Below are 24,751 nucleotides of genomic sequence, written 5' to 3' on the forward strand. Positions count from 1 at the left end.
TATAGGTGTACACTATCACTGCCTGGCAGTTTTCAGCTTTCAAGTTATTTTGTCTTTTTATTTTACTGTTAAAATTTAAGTAGCTTAAAAAATTTTAAGTAAAAATTTCAAAACATAAAATCAACCAATTTTAATCATATTCTTCATAATATAAATATACATTTGGTACACGAGGTTTTGGCTTATATAAGAGGGGACAACCACATATAACCTTGTTTCTATGGAAAAAGAAAAACTTCCAGAATCTCTAGCAAACTGCAAGTGGTCTTCTAAAACATAACCACACTAGATGAGAACAGCCGACATTGGTAAAGAAGTGAAAACAATACTAAGGAGTCAAAGATGTTTCTGATGACTATGAACACAGAACTAAATAACCCTTCAAAAGGTGATGTCCACACTCATCAAGAACTGCATCCTTTCAAGAACTCCACTTTTCTGTCCTTTTTTCCAAACTCTCCCTTCCCAAAAACTCCCACATCACTACAAAAATACATAACATTATTCCTAAAACTTAAAATGTGTCTGTGTGTGTGGGGGGGGGGGAGTGTACAAGTAATTCTCACTTATCAAATAGTGAAAGCAATGACTTTATTTTTCTTGAATAGAGTATCCTGAGACTCAGCAGTTAAAGAGTTAGCATTTCATAATAAAAATAGTAAGATGAGTATTCATACCATCAAACTGGTCTTCACCTTCTGTCATTAGTTCATCATCAGAGCAAATACTCAGAACATTTACCAACATTTCTGTCACTATTCAAAAAGAAAAGAGAGTGGTATGTTAGATGCCTATATATATATACAACTGCCCACACTTGTACACAGCAATAATTCAATAGGATACTTTATGATGGTAGGAACAACAGAAATGAAAAACTTTGAAATGAAAGCAATTAAAGAAATAAGAACTCCAAGAAACTGGAATTCAGAGACACCAAAGTTCTGCTACCAAATACAAGAGTTTCAACAAATAACATCTGAGAGGAGTTATAAACTAGATTTCAGTTTTCCAGGAAGAGGACACATCACACATTTTATGAAGAAGTTACAAAAACTATAAAATAGTCTCATAGGTAAATGGAAAGTAGTTGGGGATCCAGAAATAAAAATTCATAGGTAATATCAACTAAATATTTTTACATGGGTGCCAAAAATAATTTAACAGATAAAGAATGATTTTCAAAAATTGCCTATCTACTGAAAAATAACATGTTAGATATCATCCTTAGTACACTAATATAAAAACTAACTCAAGATGAAACAAAGACTTCTAAAATTGTGAAATAAAAAAAATATAGGGGTAAAGCTTTATGGATCAGGTAATCTTGTCTTTTGTTTTGTTTTGTTGCTGTTGTTGTTATTTGCTTAATTGAGACAGGGTTTCTCTGTAGCTTTGGAGCCTGTCCTGGAACTCGCTCCATAGACCAGACTGGTCTCGAACTCACAGAGATCATCAGCCTGTCTCTGCCTCCTGAGTAATGGGCACCACCTCCTCCACTACCTGGTGGATTAGGTTAATTCTAGGAATCATATTAAATTTCATCAAAACCATAAACTTCTGAAACAAGCCACACTGGCATGTGCTATGCTGTATTCATAACACTGAAGCAGAAGAACTAACTAACCTTGGTGAGTCCCAGGCCACTCACAGCCTGTTTCAAAAATCAATATAGAAGACACAAGAATGGACAATGACACCCAAGGCTGTCCTCTGGATTGCATATATCTGTGTATACAAAGGTATCCAGACATATCTGTACCAGTTTACACACAAACATGTACATAAAACCAATCAAAATTGGGGTTGGAGAGATGGCTCAGGGGTGAAGAGCACTGGCTGGTCTTCCAGAGAGCCTGAGTTCAATTCCCAGCAACCACATGGTAGCTCATAACCATCTATAATGGCATTTGGTGCTCTCTTCTGGTATAAAGTCAATAGAGCACTCATACACATAAATGAATCTTTTTTAAAAAATCAAAATAGGCCGGGTGGTGGTGGCGCACATCTTTAATCCCAGCATTCAGGAGGCAGAGGCAGGCTGATCTCTGTGAGTTTGAGGCCGGGCTGGACCGATAGCCTCCAAAACAATACAGAGAAACCCTGTGTTGTAAAAACCAAAAACAAAAATCAAAATAGAAAAAGGGGAGGGGGTGTAAAGAAGCCAGTATAAATAAATGAATCACTATATATTGTACAACTCTATGTATATGAAATGTCTCTAACAGCCCATAGAAACCATACATTAGTAGTTGCTTATAGCTAACAACAAGTGGTTAGAGGAAGAGATAGAGTGACAGCTTCAGCAGCACATACACTAAAATGGGAACATTACAGAGATTAACATGGCCCCCCATACAAGGATGACTTATACATTTGTGAAGCATTTCAAAAGAATTTTTTTAATAGAAAGAATGACCACTAAAATGAAGACCAGTGGTATACTCCAGTATTCTGGGGAGAATGAGGCTAGAGGACCATGGATTCAGGGCAAGTCTAGGTTAAAGAGCAAGAGCTACACAGACAGACACTGTCTCAAAAAAAAAAAAAGTCTTGCATGATCTTCTATAAGTGTCCTTAAATTAGGGGCAATAAATAAGAGTTTAATCCCATCACCCAGGAGGCAAAATAGTAATGTGGGAGATGATGAATGGATCCATATAAAAAATGTATATTTTTACTTAACTTTGACTTAAGTAACCTTCATTGTGCAGGGAAAATTAATATACAATAGTTAACATATTGGGCTGTAGAACCTGTCACACAGTCCTTCTTTTTTTCAGCTGTATTTGAGTCACATAATTGAACAAAGAGGAAAGAGGAACTCTGAGTTTGAGGCCAGTCTCTACAGAGTGAGTTCCAGGAGAGCCAGGGCTACACAAAGAAATCCTATCTTGAAACACTCAACCCACATATGAAAAATGTTCTCCGCATATACATATATTTACACATCAATTTCCCCTTTCTCAAAATGGTTTTTATGTTCTGAATTAAGAAACCAATAAATGCTTTAATGTAAATTTAAAAATGAGTATCCATCTTTTAGAGATACAGTCTGAAATAGCATAGATTAAACAGTTTAGATATACAGAGGTAATACTGAATAGAAATATTAATGACAAAGGGTGTCAAGGTGTACACTGTACAAGGTGAATAATTGGTATACAGAATTTCATAATTTAATTTGTATTAAAATTTTTCAGTTTTGAGATTTTGGGTAGAGTGGGGAATGGGAAACAAGCCCAGACTCACCTTAAACTCAAGATGTAGCAGAGGACAACCTTAAATTTCTCGCCCTCATGCCTCTACCTTCTAAGTGCTGAGATTAAAAGTGTGGGCCACTAGTCCAGCTCCATTTTCTTTCTTTCTTTCTTTCTTTCTTTCTTTCTTTCTTTCTTTCTTTCTTTCTTTTTCTTTCTTTCTTTCTTTCTTTCTTTCTTTCTTGAAATCAGAAAGCAGTTCTGAAATGGCTTGTGACTATAATCCTAAGCTTTGGAGGCTGAAGCAAGAAGACTGCCATGAGGCTGAGGTCTCAGTCTGTAGCCCTGGATGACCTGAAGTGCATAAGTGGCTTTGAACTTGCAGCAATACTCCTGCCTCCATCTCTTGCATGCAGGTATTACAGGAACAAACCATGTTGTCCAGCCTTACTAAACCTTTCTCTTTAATTTCTAGAGATCATCTGATAGCAAAGAAATGTTGGAACATCAGCAGGAGTCTATTGCTCTCCACCATCTATTCATTTGTAGCAGACAAACAGAGATCAGCTTCAACTTTCTGATCTCTCAACAGAAAGTAGACAATATGAATTATTAAATTCACTTACAGACTGTAATCTGTTTAAATATTTATGGCAGAAACATTAGCTATTATGAAATAGCACACAGAAGTGTAAAATAACTAAATGACCATTCTCCTTTTTACTTTATCCTTCTGATCCCCATACTCCACCCCTCACAATCTTGTATTAAAGTAGTTGAGCTGCAATCTGGTCTAGAGACAACACAGTGAGAGAGATGAATTTTTAAATTCCCCTTAGCTTGATGATGCTATGATTGAACTATTTCTCATACCCCAAAGATAGAAGGTTGTTTAAGTGTAATACATCCCTTCCACCTAAGCCCTTAACTAGTCCTCTTCTCAAATGCTAAAATGGGTAATTCTATCTCCACATGAACCAAACATCAGACCTAATGAGTAAATGAAGACGAGTAAAGACAAGCTACAGAAACTAACATACACAGTATAATTATTAATTCTGAATTTTAGACCCGAAAATTGCCTTGGCAGAGGTAACATATCACAGAGAAAGGAACATTTTGTAACATGGAAGAGGTGTGAAAAAAGAGGAGGAATAGAACAAAATGTTGTTTTGTAATTCTATCTGTAGTCTTGGATTGTCAATTTGCCACATATGAAATCTGATGCACTGTCTCATTAAAAAAAAAAGGGGGGGGGACAAAGAAAAAGAGTGAACACTAGCATGGAAAAGAGGGCAACAAAAGCCTAATTCTACACAACTAGTAGGAAAAAAAATTACTCGATGGCACTTAATTTTTCTTTAAAAATCTAATGGTTATTTCTCAAAGGTAAAAGTTCTAATGGCTATTTCTCAACATTTATCAGAAAGCATCACTACTAAAAAATATATGCATATTTTTCTGATATAGGGGAATATTAGAATTGGATTTAATGGATAGAATCTGGATTTCTCTACTTCTCTTAGACTACAGATGAACTATAAATTAACTAACATTGCCAAAATGAAGGCTATCAAATTCTCCAATAAACTGCTGTGAAATCTCCACAAATGGTATTAGAATATGCAGGAGGTGTCCATTCCAAAGTAAAGCTAACCTCCATAAAAGATTTAAGCTTAAAACAAAACGAAAGAAAATCCAACAGCTGAAGACAACATCAGGTTATTTATAAATCATCTCCCAGTCCCCCAGACATCCTCACATGGGGGCTGTAAACATCGAACCAAAATATCTTTGAGGTTGTCATATTCACACCCACAGACACAAGGAGAGCTGTAAGCACAGTAGAACCAGGCTTCAGTTTCCTCTAGTAAGTACGTGTCTAAGATAGTAAACTAGAGTACATGTAAAAGTAGTAAAATAATTATTTTGTAAAAAAACAAAACAAAATAAGAAACATACCTTTTTCTCCAACAAATGGTAAAGACCATGTGAAGACATCCATAAAATTGGGCAACCAGTAAGGATGTGGAGAACAATTAAACTGTCGAATATTCATCACATTATTTTCATACTTTAGTACAGCAGCTGCAAGGTAAGTTGATTATCAATAGAGCAAAGTGTCTTGAGACTGAAGAGCATCAAACACATAAAGCACAGTATCTGCTGAAGACAGAGGGATGAGCCGGGCAGTGGTGGTGCATGCCTTTAGTACCAGCACTCAGGAGACAGAGGCAGGCAGTTATCTGTGAGTTCGAGGCCAGCCTGGTCTACAGAGCAAGTTCCAGAGCAGGCTCCAAAGCTACACAGAGAAACCCTGTCTAAAAAAGAAAGAAAGAAAGAAAGAAAGAAAGAAAGAAAGAAGGAAGGAAGGAAGGAAGGAAGGAAGGAAGGAAGGAAGGAAGGAAGGAAGGAAGGAAAGAAAGAAAGAAAGAAAAAAGAGAGACCAGTAGAATCAGAATCAGGCTTGGTAATAGGAGACAGGAATGCATTTTTTACACTAACATTATTTTCTTTTGTAGACAGGACCTCACTGTATAGCCCTGGCAGGCCTGGAACTCACTATGTAGAGAGATCAGCCTTGAGCTCACATGGTTCAGTTTGCCTCTTCCTCTTAGGTGCTAATATTAAAGGTGGGGGTCACCATGTCCAATTTAAAATATATGAAAATATAAAATGTTTACTCATTATTAATGAGATTTTTAGATTCTTTCCAGAAGGCTTCTTTTACTTTATAATCTAATGATGAACATGCACTTTAATGAATCCAAAATTGTGAAAATCTATTTTTAGGGAAACACAAAATGGCAATGGGCAATTTTCTAGGTTTGTTTGTTTTTAATCTCACAAAGCTGAGGAATTAAAGAAGCTCCTTTTAACTGTAAGCGAGGTAATAACAATGACTAAATTCAATAAAGCACACAAATAAAAAAATCTCTCCAATTCAGAAATTATGAATGTATAAATGTGTTTCTTTCACTTCGTATATGAAATCAAGTGAACACAACTTCAAAGAAATATTTTACTTCATTTAGGGAAAAAAATCTATTAAAATAACCAGAAGAGAAAAATAGTATAACAAAATAATCCTAGGATACATATTTACCTCAATTTTAGATATCTTTCTAATGCCCCAATATAATTATAAGCCATAACCAACTTAAATTTCAGTTATTGTTTGTACTACTCTATGGAACATGGAATTAGATGGGCTAGGCTCAAACCTGAAGTACAGCATGTATTAGCTATGCAACTCATGATCACTTACCTAGACTATTCATTTATAAAATGGAAACAACATATCCACCCTGTCTATCTTAAAAGTTTAAGATCAGAAAATGTATCCCACATGAAACCATTAAAAAAGAATAAAACTTCGAGGCCGGGCTGGACCGACAGCCTCCAAAACAATACAGAAAAACCCTGTCTCATAAAAAAACCAAAAAAAAAAAAAAAAAAAAAAAAAAAAAAAAAGAATAAAACATTTTATTTTTGGCTATGAGCCTAGCCTATAACAGCTGAGCCATCTCTCTAGCTCCCAAAATGTCTTATAAATATAATGTGATCTTTTTTCAATTCAGAAATAAAGGTTTACTTTGGCTGATAATGTTGAGATTTCAGTTCGTGATTAATTTGCCTGGTGCTTTGGATCTTAGATGAAATCTTACTTACATCATGGCCTGAAACATGGCCAGAAGCCTTTTCACCTTATGATCTAGTGGATTATCATCCTCTCCCTTTTATTTTAATGAAAAACACTGAAATGGAGATGTTAAATCCAACATTTGAAATTCTGGTTAGCATAGAACCAAAAGCAGCCTTGCTCTGTGTTAATAGGTATGCTTTTCCCCCTTATACAACTCACATATTGAAGAAAAATATTTTAAGGGTAACCTTAGAAATTATGGGAAAAATAAGAAATCTAGAAAATTGCCTTACAGGTGGGAATGAAACACCACAAATATGCCCATTCTATATAAATACTAAAAAAATAAGCATCAATTATGCACCAATAAGAACTATTGAGACATTTGATTCTGACAGAGCAGACTCTGGTTTGAGTTTCAGTTTTAAAAATTAAAAAAAAAAAAGATTTCCAAAGCCTCCTGAGCCCAACTGACTAAGGACAGGCACCAAGGCAGCAGTCAACTGAACACTGACTACTTGCTCCTTTTACATTAAGAGAGAAGACAAGTGAAGAGTGAGGGTCCTGGACCACAGATGCAGCAATCAACTCTTTCTTGATAAACTTAGGAATGTTACTTTTCAAAACGGAAGCCATATTTCATTAGGTAACTATATATTCCTATAGCATATTCTATATCAAAATGATCTAGTATGCTGTCTAATCACAGATAAAATTTAATCTTTTAATGTTCTCTACTGCCATCAAAACAATTCTCTTTCAAACCGTAACCCACATTTAGCAATGATTTCACTTTTCTAAATGTACTTTTTTAATATTTTTAACCTTTTGATATTTTTCTCCTGACACATCTACTCTAGTCTGACTCTGAAGCTATGAAATAGTCAACTGAATTCTAGATATGTTGAGATAGAATAGAAGCTGTCCTCTTAAATTTTCTCCTCTAAGATGTGAACTACGTAAAACTCCATCTCATCTTCCATGTCACTGGAACACATTTAACTAGATTATGATCCTGAAGCATTCTCAATCAGTAAGTTATGTTCAGAATAAAATGAAATCCAATCTTTATAGTCAGATCAAATTAGGAGCAAAGGAGGGGAAATGGATGCCACTGGAGTAGGAGTAAAGAAGAAGAGTCTATTAAAAAAAGAAGCTAACGGCAAATAAAAGAAGAGAAGGTTATCTTTAAAAGTAGACCATAGGGGATTACTATTTTTTTAAGGCTCAAATAAAATCTGGGGGGGGGGGTAATTTAAGACTGCTGGGACAAAAGAAATTTAAAAAAAAAATTTAAAAATGTAAACCTGTACTGATGAACATAAAACAACATGATAAAGTAAACAAGTACAGTGCAAATAAACAAAACAGAGATAGCAGCAACTCTACAAAGACATGAAAACATTCTCTCAGTTATAAGGAAAGATTTAAGAGAGGGGGTTTAAGAAAATCATCTGTAGTTGTACTTAACTCAAAATCATCTGTGGCTGTGCTTAACTCTGAGCACTTTTTTTTTTAAAGATTTATTTATTTATTTATTATGAATACAACATCCTGCCTCCATGTATGTCTGCACACCAGAAGAGGCACCAGATCTTATTACAGATGGTTGTGAGCCACCATGTGGTTACTGGGAATTGAACTCAGGACCCCTGGAAGAGCAGTCAGTGCTCTTAACCTCTGAGCCATCTCTCCAGCCCCGTACTCTGAGCACTTTTACAAATGGCTTTATGAGCAACAAGTTGAAGAGCAGGTTGCACACAACTTGGTTGCACACTTTCGATTTTATTTTTCTCTCCCCTCCCTTATATCTTAGTTATTTTTATGCAACTTGGACAGTTTCAAACAGTGCACCCTATTATTTTTAAATTAAATTAAAAGGCTAAGTTGTCTATACAGATTTTTTTTATCAACAACATCTTACCTTTATTATTGTAGACATCTAAGTAATTAGGTGCCGAAAAAATTGTTATTAATGAAGGGAACCCTGTAGTTTGACTTTTTCTGTACATTCTATAGCTGCAAAACAAATAGCTTAATATGCATCGTAAAGCATCAATCACGATTACTAAGTATGCTTGTATTCAAGTGTAAATTTAGGTCAGGGAAACAGAGCTCTTACCCTGCATCTTGAGCTTCATGAGCTCTAATAATCGATAACAAATTATTGTTTTGCAAAAATTCACACACTGCTGGATAGCTGTAGGAGGAAAAGAGTAAATTTAAGTAAAGTAATTCTTTTTGTATGAAGCATAAACTATGTTAAATAATTAAAATATGATTAGTCTTGGACATTATTCCTTACTTATAAAAATAAGAACATCCTCGAACCGTATTATGACTAAAATGTTCTTGTGATTTTTCATTTCCAAAGTCTTCAGAAGGATCAGACCATAGCAAGTCACACATTGGTCCAAATGCAGGTGGCTCTTTAAATCTATCTAACTGTGAAATAAAAGACACAAAGAAGAAATAACTCATAAGTGAAGCCAGAATGTACATAAGAAAGCAATAGTAAACTGAATATAGTTCATACTACTTGTTTGAAATGATCAGGAAGTATTTCCTTGAAATCAGTCTGTTAACCAGTACATTAATTTTTATCATTACCTAATCTTGCCAGTGGAAATAAATGTGATGCTACATTTGATGCTAGCCCAGTAGTGCTGGTGCACACTTTTAATACTAGCACTCAGGAGGCAGAGGCAAGCAGATGTCTGAGTTCAAGGCCATCCTGGTCTACAGAGCAAGTTCCCTATCTTAAAAAACAAAAAACTCTAATCGAAAATACTGTGAACAGGATCCAACTTGTTATACTCACTCTCCTAATATCATCCAGTGTGTGTATTTCCGGTGAGAGTCCACCATGAACACAAAGAAATTGTTGGTTTAGAAGTGCAGCAAGGGGCAAGCTATCAAAAGCTTCCATACAAGCTTCATAGACTCTTTCAGAATACTTAATTTTACCTAGAAGAAAAATATCAGCATTTAAAAATTCTTAGCTTTTTAAAATGTTTTTACATTTATGTGTGTGTGTGTGTGTGTGTGTATGTATGTACACACAAGTGTATGACATACATGTGAAGAACAAAGAGCAACTCCAAGATTCAGTTCGCTCCTTCCATAGCACAGGTTTGGAGGATTGAACTCAGATTATCAGGTTTGGTCACAAGTACCTTGTCTACTGAGCCCGCTCACAGTCCAGTTATTCTTGAAATATGCACCAATACTGGGTTTTTATTTCTTATTCTCTTCATAGTATTCTATAGTTTTCTTCTTTTTTAGTGAGTTTTGAATAGCTGGTTTTAATTATTAAAGGGAAATGTTCTAAACTGATTACCAAAACTAAAGCAAGGAAGCCGGGTGGTGGCACACGCCTTTAATTCCAGCACTCAGGAGGCAGAGGCAGGCGGATCTCTGTGAGTTTGAGACAAGAGCTAATTCCAGGACAGCCTCCAAAGCCACAGAGAAACCCTGTCTCAAAAAACCAAAAATCAAAAACAAAACAAGGAAACTATAACACAGAAAACACCTTAGTGTAGTAGAAGTTGATACTGAGTGAGAAAGAAACAACAACAAAAAATCAGCAAAAATGAATTTACTAAACAAGGAAACTTCTGTATTATAAATATAGTGGTGGGCAATGTTTTGCAATTGTTAAAATTCACAGAAATACTTCACAAAGAATGGTTTACTGTATATAGATTTTTTCAAAAGCTTCTTCCATTCTAAAATTCAACAGAAATAAACAAAGTTATCAGTCTCACAAAGAAATTATTTATTCTCTCTAACTTCATTTTGGATATGTAGTAGACAGTACCAAAATATTATTAAAAGTAAGTAAATGAAGTCTCTATAGATAGTTCAATTTTCAACTTCCATAGGACAAATAAAAAAAAAATTAACAGGGCTGGAAAGATGGTTCAGTAGTTAAAAGTACTGACTGCTCTTCCAGAGGACCTGGGTTCAATTCCCAATACCCACATGGTAGCTTACAACGTCTGTAACTCCAATTCCAGGGGACCCAACACGAATGCAAAACACCAATGCATATAAAATAAAATGTAAAAAATTAAAACTATACTTTGGGATTAAAGTCTTAACACTAACTTAATTCTAATACTAAAATATCCTAAAATTATTATTAGAGAAAGACCACCAAATCATCACACGAGATTCAAAAATTCACCCCACTTAAAACCTGGAGTAGTACCAGATTCCTCTTGTCTAAATGAAGGCTTAAAGTAGGCAATGAGCAGGAAGCCAGTCAGAAAACACGTTGAGACACAAAGCCCATCAAATCAACTATTATTTATTTTTAATGAATATGCACATTCCTGAGTTCAGTATGCCTTTAAATTTATACATGTTTTAAGTGACATTTTTGATGGATATTTGATATTTCTTTTTTTGTAACCTTATTTATTTCTGCCTTCAAGAAAGAACTCCATCTTACCCATACTGGCTGAGAGCCTACTACAGAGATACTAAGGTCTCTTTCTGCCTGGGTCTAAATGTGAGAAAATATGCAGATGCAGTCTGGAGAGATGGCTTAGCCATTATAAAAGGCTAGGCTCACAACCAAAAATATAAAATATGCACATGCATGGGAGTAGGGAGGATTATGAAACCATAACCTTTAGTTAAAAATCAAACATAAGAAACTCCTTGGGCTAGGGATATGGCTCAGCAACTAAGAGCACTTTTTCCTCTTTCAAAGGACTGGAGTTTGAATCTCAGCACCCACAACAGATGACTCACAACTGCTCTAATTGCTCCAGGGGTTTCCCATGCCTCTGGTTTTCACAGGCACCAATACTCACCAACTCCCAGAGAGACATATATGCATATATATAATTATAAATAAATCTGAAAAATAAAATCCCCATATGTCTAGTACCCAGGGAATCTTAACTGTTAAGTAATGTGGTCTAATAAAAATTTCAATTTGAACTCTTAACATGTATTTTTCCATATTTCATCTTATGTTTGAATTTGAACGCACACGGTGGGGTAGAAAGAAACACATGAACAAAATTTTAAATTAAACTAAATGTACAAGATAAGGAAACCAGTTACACACACACACACACACACACACACACACACACACACACACACACACACACACACACACACACACACACCCGCAGAAGACTTGGGCGAGGGAGCCGCTGGGAGCCCTGACATAAAGCAAAAATACCCAGCCTACAATCCATAACCCCAGAGAAGCTAGAACCCTCTTCCAGAAACAGATGGAAGCAGACACAGAAATCCACAGCTAACCATTGGGCTGAGCTCCAGGAGCACAATCAAAGTGAGGAAGGATGGATATGATGAACAAAGGAGTGAAGACAATGATGGGGAAACCCACAGAGTCAGCTGACTTGGGATAGTGAGAGATCACTGACTCAGGTCTGACAAATGGGAAACCTGCATAAGACTGAACTAGATTCCCTTAATATAGGTGACAGTGGTGTGATGGGACAGTATATAAGGCCACTGGCAATGGATTCAAGATCTAACACTAATACAGAAACTGACTGTATTAGAGCCCATTCTAGATGGAAAGACACCTTGCTCAGCCTAGACACAGTGGAGGTGGGGTAGGGGGTGCCTTGCCTCAACAAGATGATGGGACAGACTTAGCAAATTCCTAGTGGAGGCCTTACCCTCTCTGAGAAGCAGATGGGAGGTGGGAAGGGGGATAAGTGGGGTGAGTGGGAGAGGAGGGAGGGGAACTGGGATTGGAATGTAAAAAATATATTGGAAAAAAATTTCAATTTAGGTCTGGAGAGGTGGCTCAGAGGTTAAGTGCACTTGTTCTTCTAAAAGACCTGAGTTTGGTTCCCAGGACTTACACCAAACTTCTCATAATCACCTGTAACTCCAGCTCTATAGGTCTAATGTCTCTGGCCTCCATGTGTACCTCCACAGATGTACATATACACAAGAAACACACACACAAAATTTAAAATAATACAAAAAATAAATAATAATTTGAGTTCATGTATGTTTGAAATGGTCTACAGTTATGACAAGATAAATGTATGCTAGCCTAGCTACACAGGGGAGGGCCTAGGCCCTGCCCCAAATGACTTGACAGATGTTGATGATCCCTCATAGAAGATCTCACCCTTCCTGGGGAGCGGATGGGGGATGGGATGGGGGGTTAGTGGGAGCATAGGAGGATGGGAGGGAGAGGGAACTGGGAATGATATGTAAAAAAGATCATTTCTAATTTAAATAAAACTTATACAAAAAATGTATTTTGGGGGATGCCTCAATATTGAAACATAAAAATCTGCAAAGGAGGTCTACAGAAATAGCTCAGAGATTAAGAGCACTGGCTGTTCTTGCAGAAGACCAGAGTCAGGTTCCAAGCACCCACATGGTAGCTCATAGCAATCTGCAACTCAGGCTCCAGGGATCTTCTGTCCTCCAGGCACACATGCAGTACACATGCACACATGCAGTAACATACACACATGCACACATGCAGTACACATACACACATGCAGGCAAAACACTCGCACACATAAAATAAAAATAAATCTTTTATAAAAATCTGTCATTGAATACCACCACCACCTCTTAGTCTTTGTTAACTATATATGGCTTTATAAATACACAAAATTATCACACCACTTTTTAAAGACATCTAAACTGTTCTTAGGTACATCCATAAAACTCAACAGGAAATAAAATAGAAAGTCCTTAACGTTTTCTAAAAACTGTGCATGTGTTGTCGTGGAATCTGCTGTTATGTGCTATACTATAAAGTCTTCATATCTCTCACTACCCATGTCATCCCAAAAGAACACCAAAAATTGAAAATGTTTCTCCTGAAAGTACTCACATTCCTGCTTAAAGGTAAAATATTCAGTAAGGTGTCTGCATTCATGGTTGCCTCTCAGAAGGAATAATGTGCTTGGGTATAGAATCTTCAAGACCCATAAATACAAGACACACTGCAAAAGAAAATGTTTCCAGTGAATTCTTCTTATATTTTATTTAACTAAGTTGATCTTTGCTTTTTTTTTAAAACTATATTAACCTTACAAATTGTTACTCTTTATTATTGCTCTTTGTTCTTTAATAAATATAAGCTTTATAAAATCAGATTTTGAATTACTGCTTCTGACTGTCCTAGGAAAGTATCTAGCAAATAGAAGAGCAATGAATACTTGTTGAATTAATAAATCAATCTACTAAATTACTTAAGATTTACAAATTGTTTAATGTAGCTTAGCCAACTGGCTTAGTCATTAATAATTTTTAAAAAAGCAGCTAACAATTATAGAGTACTAGAGTGCCTGTAATGTTTCTCAAACAAAAATGTTTTCTATTTTTCAAACATCTCTACTTTATCTTAGCCAAAAGGCCAAAAATCAATTATCATATTACCTCTATTTCATATATAAGGAAATTAAATCAGTAAGCTAAGTAACTTGTTCAAAATCACAAAGCTCCAAAGGAATAAAGACAGGTTTTGATCCTTTCACCTTCTCTCTCTCTCTCTCTCTCTTTTTTTTTTTTTTTTGCAAGACAGGGTTTCTCTGTGTAGCTTTGTAGCTTTGTAGATGAGAATGGTCTGGACTCACAGGGATCTGCCGGTCTCTGCCTCCCGAGTGCTGGAACTAAAGGCGTGTGCCACCATCCCCTGGCTGAGCCTTTCATCTTAAGCATTGTGCCACACAGTCTATCACAAAGGCCAAGTCCTACGTGTCCTTTGTTGTCTGCAAATGCCTCCTTACATAAGGACGTTGTTTATTATCTAATGCATTGCTCCTAAACCTGTGGGTTCCAAGCCCTTTGGGGTTAACTGACCTTTTCACAGGAGTGGACAAAAACCACAGATATTTCCAATTTAAGTAGTAACAGTAGCAAAATTACAGTTATGAAGTAGCAACAAAAATAATTTTACGGTAGGGGGTCACTACAACATGATGAACTGTATTAAAGGGTGGCAGAGTTAGGAAAGTTGAGAACCACTGACTGATCTAATCCAATTCAAAGAAAATGCAATTTTTATAACACTGAAACAAACTGCATTTTGCATAAATGCATTTCTCTAGATTTAAAATAAAAAACTAACATTTTATGTATTGTTTTAAGTAGAAAGGGCTAATTCATGTAGAAAAAAATATGGTTTATTCAATCATTATCCCAGCACTAGGGAGGCAGCAGCAGGTGAATCTGTGTGAGTTTGAGGCCAGCCTTGTCTACAGAGCGAGTTCCAGGACAGCCAGAACTGTTACAGAGAAATCCTGTCTTGAAAAACCAAACAAATAAATAGGTAAATAAATATGAAGAGAAAAATTATTTTAACCAAGTACATTGAAGTGCATAACTATTAAGACCTTCATTTTATTAAAAAAAAGGTAATAAAGTCAAAGAAACATCTACTAAAACCAAACTGTTTTTGGTTTTTTGATTCATCTTCTTTTTGTAACAATATTAACTAAGCTACAAAACAATCTTAAATGAGTATATATACACCAACATGCTCAGTAACAACCAAGTTTTACCTTACTGATTTTATCAATTGCACTAACTTCTGTTAGGCAGGAGCATTTTCTAATTTTTCTTAAAGTCTTGAGGTAACTCAGCAAAGATTAGAGGGTTTGGTAATGAAGCTATGAATGGAAAGAACAGCCTAGGATAATAAAATTACTAAGGGAAGGAATGAGCACAGGCCCAGAGTTTTTACTGAGACGTACAGTATACTGAAAACACCTTCTAAGTGGATATACATAACACTAAGTATAATGGAAATTTTCCAGGTAAGAAGGCCCCAGTATCTATTAGGACAGGTAATTAAAAGCACAAGCTTAGAGTCAGACTGCTTGACCATGCCACTTACTAACTATACAACTTTTGGCCAAATTACTTTAACTTCAACCCTCACCTACTGAATGGATAAATAACAGTACTTACCTCATAACAATGTTGTGAGGACTAAATTAACCAGTATCTGTTAATGCTTAAACCTGGTTGGAATATATTAAATGTGTAACATAAATTATATACTGACAGAGCTTTCACTAAGCAAGTCTACCTACAAATATGTCCTATAGAAATAATAGGATAAATACACAGAAATATAGGACTACAATGTCCCAATAACACATCACTTGTAATGAAAAAAACTTGGGAACCTTAAGTGTCTAACAAGAAGTTATGGCTTGTTTATTCAATGGAAGCTATTAAAATGACTCTGTAGGTTTCTATTTACCAATCTGTAAAAACATCACAGTGAACAGATATGTGAAGACAAGATAGAAAAAAATGTTTTAATATGGTTTCATTTTTCATCTAAATAAAGAACAGATATATATTAGAAACAGGCTGCTCTGTATTTCACATACTTTACACAATCAAAAAGGAAAAGAACAACAAGAATCACTGAATTAAGTGACAAAGTATAGGTCATTTTAATGCCTCTTAAGTTAAAAAAAATGTTTCAAATATCTTGAGTCTCAATAGCAACACAATGAAATAGATCAACAGTGTAAGCCATAAACACATTTTCACTTAAAGAAAATAAAATTTTTCTCATGGTTTAATGCCCTTAGTGGCAAGGGAGGTAAAGAAATGACTATCATTAGCTCATAATCCATGAGATAAAGACAATAAAGGCCTCAGTCTGCTCATCATTTCCACTGGAGGAAAAACAATAATCATAATAAGAAATGATACAAAGAAAACTAATTGAATGATCTGAAAAAGAAAGAACAGGTTTTCCTACAAATTTCAGAATATACAGAGGTATTAAAAAGAACCCAATGCAAGTATTTTTAGGAACTTATTATATTAGGAGTTAACAGAAATAATCAATATTAACGACAGCAAATCAAATGACAGTATATGATTATTACCTCTATACTAAAATAACCTCTGTCCACATAATCACCAAGAAAAAGGTATCGTGTATTAGCAGGTGATCCTCCTACTTCAAAAAGTTTCATCAGATCAAAAAATTGGCCATGGATGTCACCACACACTGAAACAAGAAGATTATTAGATATGAAAGAAAGACTTTGAATAAACAAGTATTATGTAAACTCTAACTGCTGTAACATGAGATAGTATAAATGCTATCAAGAAATATCTGAAGTGGCCTAAGAAGAGTCACCTTAGGGATGATACCTAACCAAGTGCTCATGTGCTCAAGATCTAAAACAAGACTAACAGAATTAACAAGATTTGTCAATAATGAAGTTTTCATCTAAATGTATAAAGCTTCTTTTTCAGAAGCTAAGGAAGCACTTTACAGGATGACAATATTATAATGCTGACAATAAAACCCCCATTTCAACTCAGTCAGTACTTTTTAATGACCTTAAAATGATCACATTAGGATTCTAACTGGTATTGAGGTATTTGCCACTAGTAATTAAGAGCAAAGTAAATACTGAATCAAACTAAAGTATGGCCAATACAACTGATGAAACCTTCATAAAAGCACATTAGACTAGCTTCATGTACACTTACTTAAAAAACAAAAATATAAAATACACAAAATCAAGACAATGTCCACATAATAGTAATCAGTATATGATGCGACTGAAAAGGAAATAGCTTTATCTCCAATCAACTAAATACTGATTTAATAATATCCAAAACACAAGTAAGTTTACCTGTAATTGGAGCTTCTACTTCTATCATAGTTTTCTCCCGCCGCAGTATGGCAGCGCCCTCATTGATAATTCTAAGTGCAATTTCTTCATCTACCCGACCTTCTTTTACCAGGTGGTTCTTCAGAACATCAACCCTGGGTATCCCATCCATATCAAATACTTCTTCAGATGTCAACCGATGAGTTGGGGGGAAAGGGACAGCTGCATTTTTTTAATGAACACAAAATAAGTAGCAATATATTAACACCAAAACTAATAATGAATTTAGATAAAACTGAAAAATTTAAAAATAGATTAGAAAAGCAGGTTTTCTTCTTCCTTTAATGGATAGAAGTGTAAATTTAAACAAAATTTTTCTAAAAGTAATCAAATAACATAACTCTCTGTAGTTTTGAGATGAAACCCAGGTCCTCCTACAGGTTAGCTAAGTGTGCATATATATATTTCTTTTTTTTTTCCTTTTTCTTTTTTTTTTTAAGGGTCTCACTCTATAGCCCTGGCTCTCCTGGAATTCACTAGGTAGACCAGGCTGATCATGAACTCATAGAAAACCACCTGCTTCTATCCCCGAGTGCTGGAATTATAGGTGTTCCTCCAAATCCTAGCTTCTACAGTTCTTTCTATTAAGCTACACAGGTCTAGAAACTAGTAAATCTAAGATCAGCCTAAACTACTGAGAGCTTGTCTCAGAAACAGATAAACAGACAAACAAGTATAAATGAAGGAAGCTACTTAGCTAAACTAGGTAAGACCTGGGCTCAGCAGCAGAGTGCTTGCCTCAAAATGCAAGGCCTTAGACTCAACCCTTAGTACTTGGGGTGGGAGAGATAATAAGCTACATAAATATTTTTTGTTGAGAATTATTCAAAAAAATTTCAAGACAACCAAAGTTTTTGCTTTATTATAAAACATTTTTAGTCAGAACAATCTATAACGCATATTCAAATTATAAAATGCAGTTTATTACTACATAAGCCTGAATAGGAATAAAATGAAAATATAAGGTAATCTTCCATGTTACGTTTAAAACAAGTATTATAGTATGAATATGTCTGTATCAGTGGTTTTCAGCCTGTGGGTCATGACCCCTTTGGGGTCAAACGACCCTTTCACAGGAATCACTTAAGAACATTGGAAACAAAATGTTTTACATTATGATTCATAACAGTAGCAAAACTACAGTTATGAAGCAGCAACAAAAGCAATGTTATGGCTGGGGTCACTACACATGAGGGGCTGAAGTAAAGGGCCACAGCATTAGGAAGGCCGAGAACCATTGGTATCATGTGAGTGTATATGCCACAATATGTGTGTGGAAGTCAAGAATACAAATTTGTAGGGTTGGGCAACAAGTGCCTTTACCGTTGCCAGTCCATCGTCCATGTTCTTAATATAAACATAAAAACAATGCTTTTGATCAACTTCAATATGATCTTCTAGGGATGTAGATAGAACCACAGCCAAGTGCTTACCTATGTAATTTAACCTATTGTATTACCCACATATACACTTACAGAAACACTTCATAGTTTAGCAATGCTGCTTTTCACACCTCCTCATTCACACACGACTATCACCTTGCCTCTCTACACATCTTTAATGATGCATTTCTTCCTACTGGAGTTATAACACTTCAAAAGCACATCATTTTCACTTCAATCTGAGTTATGTCAGACACTGATTTTTAAATATTCACAAAATTATTTTACTGTTAATTTTACCCAAGAGTTCCCGTTAGTCTTACTATTGAAATAGTATGCTTTCTCCGCTAATGCAGTATGTATTTATGATTTCCACACGTAATCACCAACTTTACAATGAAATAATATTTACAAACAGAATGGAACATAAGACAGTCTTCTTCCTTCCCCACTCCCACATTTTCTGAGATGGCTCTTCATCCATCTCAGATATGTAGCCTGGCTGCCCTATAATTCCCTGTGTAAATCAGAATGGCCACAAGCCTGGGGTGGTCCTCCTGTCCCTGCCTCCTAAATCCTGGAACTATGTAAAAGATATGTGCCACCATGCCTGTCTCACCAGACCTGCCTATTTCTGATGGTACAAAGGCACATTTTTGAGATCATATACACAGGAAAATTTACTACATGAATCCAAGCAGGTATATTCTATGCATTTAAATTTGTTTATTCAATATAAAGCAAGAGAGAAAATTACATTAAGAGTTTGAGGAACTACAAAGATAGCCCAGTTGGTAAGGTGCATGACAACCTGAGTTTGTCCCTAGCACTCACATAAAAAAGGCCAGGATGATGGCATTCACTTGTAATAACAGTGCTAGGAAGGCACAAACAGGTGGTGGATTCCTGGAGCTGTTGGCTAGCCAGCAAAGCTTACTCTGAACATCAGGTTCCAGTGAGAACCCTGCCTCAAAAAGCAGGGGGGGGGGGAGTGGCTCAGTAGGTAAAAGCATTGGTCTTTAAGCCTGATGACCTGAGTCATATGATAGAAGGATAGATTTGTTCTCTGACCACCTATACACTCACAGTATCATATGCACGCATGTGTGCAACAGACAAAATAAGTACATGTTATCAAAAACTAGCAATAACTAGAGTACAAGTCAAAAGAGGAATGACACTTGAAGGAGTCTGGCTTCCACCCACATATCCATGTGCACCTGTATATACACATACTCCTATGTGTGTATATATATATGTATGTATATGTATATATATATATATATACACACACACACACACATAAGATATATGAGTGTATACATATGAGATGTACTCCTAAAACTTGGGAGGCTGAGACAGAAGGGTTGTCATGAATTCAAGACCAGCCTGATCACCATAGTTTCAGGCCAGACTGGACTATTATAGCAAAACCTTGTCTTAAAAACAAAGCAAAGCACATGCCTTTAATCCCACACTCAGGGAGACAGGGCAGGTTTATCTCTGTGAGTTCGAGGTCAGCCTGTCTACAGAGATCCATGACAGCCAGAACTACAAAGAGAAACCATATATATGAAATGTATGTATACACAATAAAAACAGACTGATCAGGGTGGAAGAGGAACAATTTTCTTACTGTGTCTATCAATAACCAAAGAATCTTGGAAATTAATATTGTCCCTTATTCTAAGCAAGACCTGCAAAATCTTAGCCCTTTTCAGGCCTCCAACTAAGACGCATGCAGCCTGTGCCAAATGAACAACTCTTCTCTTGTGTCAGTCAACCCTGTCAATCTTCCTATTGTTGCCATTCACTACTGACAGATGTCTAAGATAGTCACTGTACTTTTATGTTACTATCCTTTTCTCCATGCTATTTTCTTCTGATTGCTCTCTCCTAAACATTTTTACTGAGGACTCTATAATTCTTCTTATAAAATACCAATAAACAAAAAACTACCTTCTCCCATTATACACACAGACTACTTCAGACAATACTTCTCTTTTTAGCTTAATTAAATCTTAGTTCTCCTAAAGGAAAATATTTTTTCCAGTGTGGATCCTACTTCTTTTTCCATGTCTATTGACTCAGACTTCTTTTTCCTCCATTATAATTTTTAACATCGTCACTCCACTAAGACCAAAACCATCCTTTGAGATGAAATCTTCTAGTTAGTTTGACCCACGTCCCTGCCATCTACTAAACTTAAACTGTTCTCTCAGTCATCCTAAACACATATACCTTCTCTATTCTAAATTCCTTCACTGTTAACATCCAAAAACTGAAGAACCAAGAGGTTTGAGCACTCCATGATTATTGCTCCACCTCTAAAATATTGAACCACAATCCCTAAATGACCAAGTCCCTTCATGTTCTGGATTCATTCCCTTTTCTTCATTGCAGTTTGAGTCTATTAAGAACCCATAGATCTATCTGCCAAGAGGTGGTGGCACATGGCTTTAGAATCAGCACTCAGAAGGCAGAGGCAGGCAGATTTCTGTGAGTTCCAGACCAGCAGGCTCTACAAGAACTAGTTCCAGGACAGCCTTCAACGTCACAGAGAAACCCAGTCTCAAAATTCCTCCTCCAAAAAAAAAAAAAAAGAACCTGAAGATATGGGTTTGTATAGCTCAGCAGTAGAATACTTGCTCAGCATTTTCCAAGCCCTGGGTTCCAGCTGGGGCACCGCAAAATGAAACAAACTCAAGTTCGATTCCTAGAACTTATGCTGGGTGACTCATAGTCACCTGTGACTCCAGCTCCAGATCTGATTTCCTCTTCTGATCTCTGCAGGCATGCACATGTGACTTGAGAACCCCCCCACACACACACAGGTGCACACACACTGGTACACATATATATACACACACATATAAATAATAAAAAAAAACTTTAAAAAAGAATACCTTCTTATCAATTCCTTTTTGGTTACCTTTAATCCTTACAATGAAGCTATTCCACTATCCATTTTTAAAACATTCTATATAGTTTTACCCTTCTGTCCTTCCATGCTGTTTAACAGGCAAAAACCCCAATTTTCAAATACCTTAGCTTATAAATTTCGGCACTAAGTAGAGAGATATCAAAATCACCCAATAATGATACAGATCAATTGTCTCCAATTTGACTAGCCCCTGGCACTTCCAGTCAACTTATACTTGGCTTCTACGCTAGTCCCTACCTTTTATTTTCTCTTCTTAGGTTCTCGAAATAACTCACTTGACTGCACATTTTACTTTTTCACTCATTATCTCACTAGTCTACTTCATGGACTTCTTCTGTTTTGTTTGTGATAGGGTATCATCATGAGGTTCTGGCTGGCCTGAAACTTGCTACATAGACGAGGCTGGCCTCAAATTCACAGATCCACTTGCTCTTGCCTCCAGAATGCTACGATAATGCTATGATTAAAGGTGTGCATCAGCATACCCAGCTTTTACTTGTTTATTTAATGCAGCCCAGGCCAGCCAGGAACTCACTATGTGGTCAAGGGTGACAATGAACTCCCGATATTTTAGTCTCAACTTCCCCAGAAATCACAGGAGTACACCACCATGCTTGGTTTATACAGTGCTGGGGACTGAAGGCACTATGATTTTGTGCATGCTAGGCAAGCACTTAACCAATTAAGCTACATTTTCAACTTTCTTTTCTTAAACTCTAAATGTCAGTGTTGTTCTTGTAAGTCCTACCTTTAGGTACTCTCAAACTACTCTAAGTTAGTAATCTTACTCAACACTATAGCTTTCCAGTATATAGCCCATGCTGGCCATGAACTTGAAATCCTAATGATTTAGCCTCCTAAGTGCTGCTAAAATCACAAATATGCAATAGCATTTATATTTTGAGGACTTCTAAATAGACAGCTTCAGTTCAGATCCCATTCCTACACTCCAGATCCACATTAAACTATCAAATATCTCCAACTTTGTGGTCTATAGAGTTTGTAAACTTAACCTTGCTAAAAAGTGAATGCAACATCTTTCCATCTAAACCATTACCAAAATGGTTATCTAATTAATCTGCACATTATCCTAGATGTGACTTTCTTCCTCACCCCACATGGACAATAGGCCCTAAGTAATTCTGATTTTTGTCTCTTTGGTCCCCAGATACACTGAATAAAGATTCCCTTGCCTCTTCATTCCCAACCACTACAATCTTTTCCATCTTGTCCAGTGCAAGATATTCTTCATGTGTGTGTCTGGGCCAGAGGACAAACCTGGGTGTCACACATTTTTTTCTTTTTGAGATGAGGTCTCTCAGTGACTTGGGACCCACCAAGTAGGCTAAGTTATGCTGACTTGCAGGGGAGACCTAGGACCTGCCTGTCTCAACCTCCCCAGTACTGGGATCACAAGCACATATTGCCACAACTAGCAGTTTTTACTTGAATTCTGGGAATGTAATTCAGGTCCTCAAGCATTCTACTAAGTCACTCACCTAGACCTACAGAGTAGTATTTTTTTAAATTCCAGAATCAATATTCTATTTCAGGTTGGCTTTACTATATAAAATTGAAATTATTTTTTATTTCATGTGTGAATATTCTGCCTGCATGTCTGTCTGTCTGTATGTATATGTACTGAATGTATGTACATATATGCACCATATGCATGCCTGATGTTCTCAGAAGTCAAAAGAGGGTATCTGATCACCTGGAACTTTATTAATGGCTGTAAGCCACCATGTGGACCCTGGAAACTGAATCCAGGTTCTCTGTAAGGCCAACAAGTACTCTCAACTACTATGCTTGTATCTATCCATCTCTAAAATTCAACTTCTTTATTTTATCATAACACAGAGGTCCTTCATAACCTAATACCCACCTATATTTTACCCTCATCTTTTACCACTACCTCATATTCTGAACATATTCTGTGTTTCAGACATTAACTTACTTTTGTTTCTTAAATGACATTAATTTAGGGGGCTGGAAAGATGGCTCAAAGGTTAGGAGTACTGGCTGTTCCAGAGGTCCTGAGTTCAATTCCCAGCAACCACATGGTACCTCACAACCATCTATAATGAGATCTGGTGCCATCTTCTGGCATGCAGGCATACATGCAGGCAGAAGAATACTGTGTACAGAATAAATAAAATATTTTTAAAAATTACATTAACTTAAAATTATTTTAGTGAGACATGGTAATACAGAGAACAGTGCTCAGTAGACATAGGCAGGTGTATCTCTATGAGTTTGAGGCCACTCTAGTCCACACAGCAAGATCCAAGCCTGGTAAGCTACACAGAGACAACCTGTTCAATAGACTAGACAGACAATCAGACACAGATGACAGACCGATTTACTTTGCATGTCATGTTGTTTTGGGTATATAATCTTATCTTATGCTGAACTTGAGACGAGGACTCACATTAGCTCAGACTCACCTGGAATTCACTACTAAGTCCATGCTAAAAGTTGAACTTCCACAATCTACCCTCTTATCCCCACACACCCAGGAATAATAGGATATCTTATGCATGAACCACCATATCCAGTTACCCTTGTCTTTAAATCTCATTTTAGTATTTCATTCTTAGAAACTTTTATGGTATTTCCAGCCTATATTAACAGTACCCTTTATTTTTTGGGCCAAATGACATAGGACAAAGCATAAACTTATATTACAATTTGCATGATTAAATGCCTGTCTTCTTTACAGCTTATGAGTGCCTTGAAAGTAAAGGGGCTGGGTCATTCATCTCTATATATCAAATGATCTACAATATACAGTTTATTTAATTATTAGTATGTAGCAGTTTCTAAAATACTCATGTATCTCAAGACCAATTTATGTAGCAATGTTAATGTATTTATGATTTAGTCTGTAAAGTGCT

At 36.1% G+C, this 24,751-nt stretch overlaps 1 protein-coding gene and 1 non-coding gene across 9 annotated transcripts in view; one reads left to right on the forward strand and one right to left on the reverse strand.

Moving 5' to 3' along the window:
* Window positions 1-24,751, reverse strand: part of Ppp3cb (protein phosphatase 3 catalytic subunit beta) — a 47,517-nt gene that overhangs the window by 15,646 nt on the left and 7,120 nt on the right. For all 8 annotated transcript variants that reach the window (XM_040735945.1, XM_040735944.1, XM_040735940.1 and 5 more), the window contains exons 2-10: window positions 17,490-17,690; window positions 16,728-16,852; window positions 13,706-13,817; window positions 9,668-9,813; window positions 9,152-9,291; window positions 8,969-9,046; window positions 8,771-8,865; window positions 5,163-5,288; window positions 678-755 (exon numbers count right to left, since the gene is read on the reverse strand). In XM_040735945.1, the coding sequence (XP_040591879.1) occupies window positions 678-755; window positions 5,163-5,288; window positions 8,771-8,865; window positions 8,969-9,046; window positions 9,152-9,291; window positions 9,668-9,813; window positions 13,706-13,817; window positions 16,728-16,852; window positions 17,490-17,690 (1,101 nt within the window). The remainder of the gene's footprint in view (window positions 1-677; window positions 756-5,162; window positions 5,289-8,770; window positions 8,866-8,968; window positions 9,047-9,151; window positions 9,292-9,667; window positions 9,814-13,705; window positions 13,818-16,727; window positions 16,853-17,489; window positions 17,691-24,751) is intronic.
* Window positions 2,294-2,403, forward strand: LOC121136183. The gene has a single exon (XR_005873298.1). It is a non-coding gene; the product is annotated as a U6 spliceosomal RNA (small nuclear RNA).

This window comes from Mesocricetus auratus, unplaced genomic scaffold, assembly GCF_017639785.1.
Source record: "Mesocricetus auratus isolate SY011 unplaced genomic scaffold, BCM_Maur_2.0 Super-Scaffold_100053, whole genome shotgun sequence".
Classification (NCBI taxonomy): Eukaryota; Metazoa; Chordata; class Mammalia; order Rodentia; family Cricetidae; genus Mesocricetus; species Mesocricetus auratus.